General features: G+C 37.6%; 1 protein-coding gene across 1 annotated transcript in view; it reads left to right on the top strand.

Annotated features, from left to right (window-relative positions):
* Positions 1–3,985, top strand: part of LOC107716984 (zinc finger protein 385D-like) — a 67,129-nt gene that overhangs the window by 19,653 nt on the left and 43,491 nt on the right. Inside the window, exon 3 of the mRNA XM_016523624.1 lies at positions 1,975–2,146. Within this exon, the coding sequence (XP_016379110.1) occupies positions 1,975–2,146 (172 nt within the window). The remainder of the gene's footprint in view (positions 1–1,974; positions 2,147–3,985) is intronic.

Consider the following 3,985-nt stretch of genomic DNA (forward strand, 5'->3'; position numbering starts at 1 on the left):
TTTGTTATATTTCTAATGTATTGTTATTTAATTTTTTTATTTATTTTTTCTAAGTTAAAGGCAAAAATGTAATTCTGGACGTTTATTGTAAATATCATTTATTATAATTTATATGTTATCATTTATGTACCTTTTTATTTAGTTAGTTTTGCACCAGTGAGATCGACGACTACCTTATTTATTCAAAGAAGTGTTTGGCCGTCTCTTGATAGTATCCTCCCCGTTGCTAGCAATGTCAGACAGGCGTCCAGGAGTTAGTGCTGAGGTAAACAAGGACAATTGAAAGGCGTTGCGAATGGCCCGGTCCAAGTGAGCCATAATAAATCTCGTTTGAAGGTGAAAGCAAATGGCACAGAGCGTTTGAAGCTACCTACATTGTGCCCGCGGTTATTAAAAGATTTGTTTCCCACCAAGTCAGCCACGATGAGCTGGAAGTTTTATGTATGGGTCTGTGTCATACGGGATAATAACCTCACACACGGACGACTGGGAGAGGCCATTCTTTTCTTCTCTGTCAGACTCTTTATTCCATTCCATTACTCAGAGAGACTAAGCCAAAATCTAGTGAGCTGCTTGCTGTCTACTGCCTTCATAGGGAGCTGCCTTCTAAGGGAACATCCCGACTGAAATGAAACCACCTTAATCAAGCGATTCAAGCGAGGAGACTCGAAAATGCTACTGAGGTTATAATTTAATACATATGCATAAGATACATTCATATTAGGCAAAATAGTCCATTTTTAAATTATATGAACCTTAGTAATGAATGAATCAGAATGAATCACTGTCAATCAGCTGAAATTGATAGTCAAATTAATTACATGATATGCTGATTAGTTAATCATTCCAGTTTAAGCAGGCACTAAATGTGCCGAATTAATGTTGTGCATGTTTAATTGAAGTCATTGTCATTCTTTCCAGCACAAACACGTCTCCTTCATATGTAAATTAAGCTCATTATATGTTGCACCTTATTCACAGAAGTCTGTGCTGTTTGACTGATGCAATTAAAGTATGCTAAATCATGAAATTAATCACAGTAAATCAATATTTATTGATTTATAGAAGACATTATTATTATATTGGCAGAAGAAAACATTGAATAGGCATAAAATGAAGAAGCTGGTATTGAATTGCTCCAGTGATTTTTTTATTTTTTTCCCCACAATGCATTACTGCCTTGGGAAAGCTAGCGTGTCTCCGACATAGTGATAACACTCGTTGCCTTCTCTAGTGCAGCTCAACCAGGTCTCGTCCCATTCGTCGGTATTTGTGATATCACAAATCCCGGAAAATATGCGTTGTAGTCCAAACGAGTCGTTCGTTGTAGTTTTTGAAAAGTGATTTCTCTTAAATAAAAGATCTCATTTTGAAGTGCACTTTGAGCTTTGTAACTTTGCAGATCTTTTTTTATGCTCAAACAGCAACATTACAGACTAACTAAAGTTGAAAAAGTGAAATAAGCATAATAGGACCCCTTTAACTAGCAGTCATACATTTTTAATTTCTTTCTCCAAATTATTACAAAATTTTTAGCTTCACATTGCAGTGATTTATGATTTTTTTTTTCACATATAAAAATTTGAAAGTTGTCCTTTTCATTGTGTTGCACGCCTGCCGTGCCTTGAAATGTTGCATATGTAGGCAGCTCATTAGCTTTTGGAGCAGATCCAGACGGTCGACACATACAAGTGAAGCACAAAGACACTGGACAATATAAGATTCACAAGCAAGAAGGCTTTCTCATAATGAGAGCTGCATTTTACTGGGCTGCACTGAAGATGGGCGTCATGTCACCTTCACCCTCACAGATGGGTGGTTTGATGTCGACAAAATGCGAGCGTGCCACATTGCAGCGCTGCTTCCAGCAGGTTGTTTGCTCATGGCTCAGAGCTCCTTTGCCCCTGTCTGCTGTTGCTAACACCTGGTCCGGGCTGGCCCTCTCCACGGGTTGGCCTGTTTTGTGTTTCCTAGAGCCAGGCATTGGCCCACTACAAAGGCACCAAACATGCCAAGAAGCTGAAATCCTTGGACGCTCCGAAATGCCTCAAACACAAGAGTTCCCTGGTCACCAAGGAAAATACCAACAAGGAGCCGCCTAAGGGCCTCTCTCCCTCCACAGCAGCCAGCAACACTGACAGAAAGGGTAAGAGGAGAAACGTTTTCTCATGTTTACAAGCATCGATCGTGATTGCTGCTCATACCCTAAAGTGTTAGACTTCAGTATGAATCTCGTCTTGAACTGTTTGTGCTAAACATATATGATACAGAAAGCAGAGTGTGTGAAAAGAAAGTGTCTTTGTAGGTGAAAGAAAGCTGTTGCAACAATTTTGCATGCAATCTCAGTGAAAGAACCTGTGTCTTATGAGAGACAAAGTAATTATAATGTTAATAAAAAATACTGCAAACACAATGCATGTAAACAACGTAAAAAAAAAAAAAAAAAAAAACTTTTTTCAAAGGTTGGCAGACAATAAAATGGCAAAAAGGTGTGGTCACATTTATTTTCGTTCAGCAAAACAAATTTTTTTTGCATGCAATCCCAGCAAAAGAACCTGCATCTTATTGGAGACAAAATTATTTATATACAGTAGTTAATAAAAAATACTGTAGACATAATGCATGTAAATAAAACTAAATCAAATTAATTATTTCAAAGAATGGTGTACAATAAAATGGCAAAAAAGATGCAGTTACACTTTTTGGAGTTGAAATGATGATTCATATAGTTAATAAAAAATAATGCAAACACAATGCATGTAAACAAAATTAAGTAAAATAAATAAATAAAGATTGGCAGAAAATAAAGTAGCAAAAAAAAAATCATAGAAATAAGGTGTGGGCGCAGTTACAGTTACCGTGCAAGAAAGCACGACAAAATGAATGATACAGGAATAAATAACAAATTAAACATCCAATGATATACTGCTGGCTAGCAAATAAATCAACTCTAAATAAAGGATGATTTATTTAAAAAAAAATCTGCAATGGGGATAAAGGTTAAGGTCATGATTTTTCGGTAGAGTTACAGCACACTGCTAGCGAATGTTAGCACCATTTTTTTGGTTTGCTAAGGCATCTAATAGAGCGTTTGGACCCAGAAACAGTGGTGTGTGATGTCAGGCTTAACAACGGATTGGTCGGCATTGCAAATGCGTGTGTCAAAGTTCACCAGACTTGAAGTTGGAATGAGTAGAGGAAATTCTTTCCACAGGAAACTCAATTAGGCGAAATTCTTCATTGCGCCAATTGCCGCAATGCTCACGAGATGTGCATGTGACCACACCTTTATTTTTGAGCCATATCTAAAGACCAGCAGCTCGTTACAAGCATCACTGTAAGTTACTGCAGTGGTTCCCAACCCTGGTCCTGGAGGTACCCCAACACTGCATGTTTTGCATGTCTCCTTAATCAAACACACCTGATTCAGATCATCAGCTCATTAGTAGAGACTCCAAGACCTGAAATTGGTGTGTCAGAGAAAGGAGACATGCAAGATGTGCAGTGTTGGGGTGCCTCCGGGACCAGGGTTGGGAACCACTGAGTTACTGTATACTTTCTTGCAATTGGGCCCATAATATCATATTGAACTGAGGGTTACTTGTGCCAGTAAGAAACCACCCAGCATTGTATTGACAAGTTTTGCACGCACAAAGAGCACTCAGAAAAAATGTAAGATTCTGTTTGAAGTTCTGCTATTTATTGCCTTTTTGTGCTACAGAAGAAACATTCATCAGATTTCCCTGGACAACCCTTACGAAAAAGAAGTTTATTCAAGTGTGCTATTAGTATACTTCTTTTAAACTAAAAATAGGAAAGTATACTTTTAGTCTACTTTTTATGTACTTCTCAGAAATGGGCTTTATGTACTTCTCAGAAATATACTTAAAATGACATTTAAGTAACAGAATTTCCAAGTGAAGAAGAAACCGAAACAACAGATGCTTCCACATGTATTCTAACACGATCATCAGGATCATCAGGC

The sequence above is a fragment of the Sinocyclocheilus rhinocerous genome, unplaced genomic scaffold, assembly GCF_001515625.1.
Source record: "Sinocyclocheilus rhinocerous isolate Xijiao unplaced genomic scaffold, SAMN03320098_v1.1 scaffold1832, whole genome shotgun sequence".
Lineage (NCBI taxonomy): Eukaryota > Metazoa > Chordata > Actinopteri > Cypriniformes > Cyprinidae > Sinocyclocheilus > Sinocyclocheilus rhinocerous.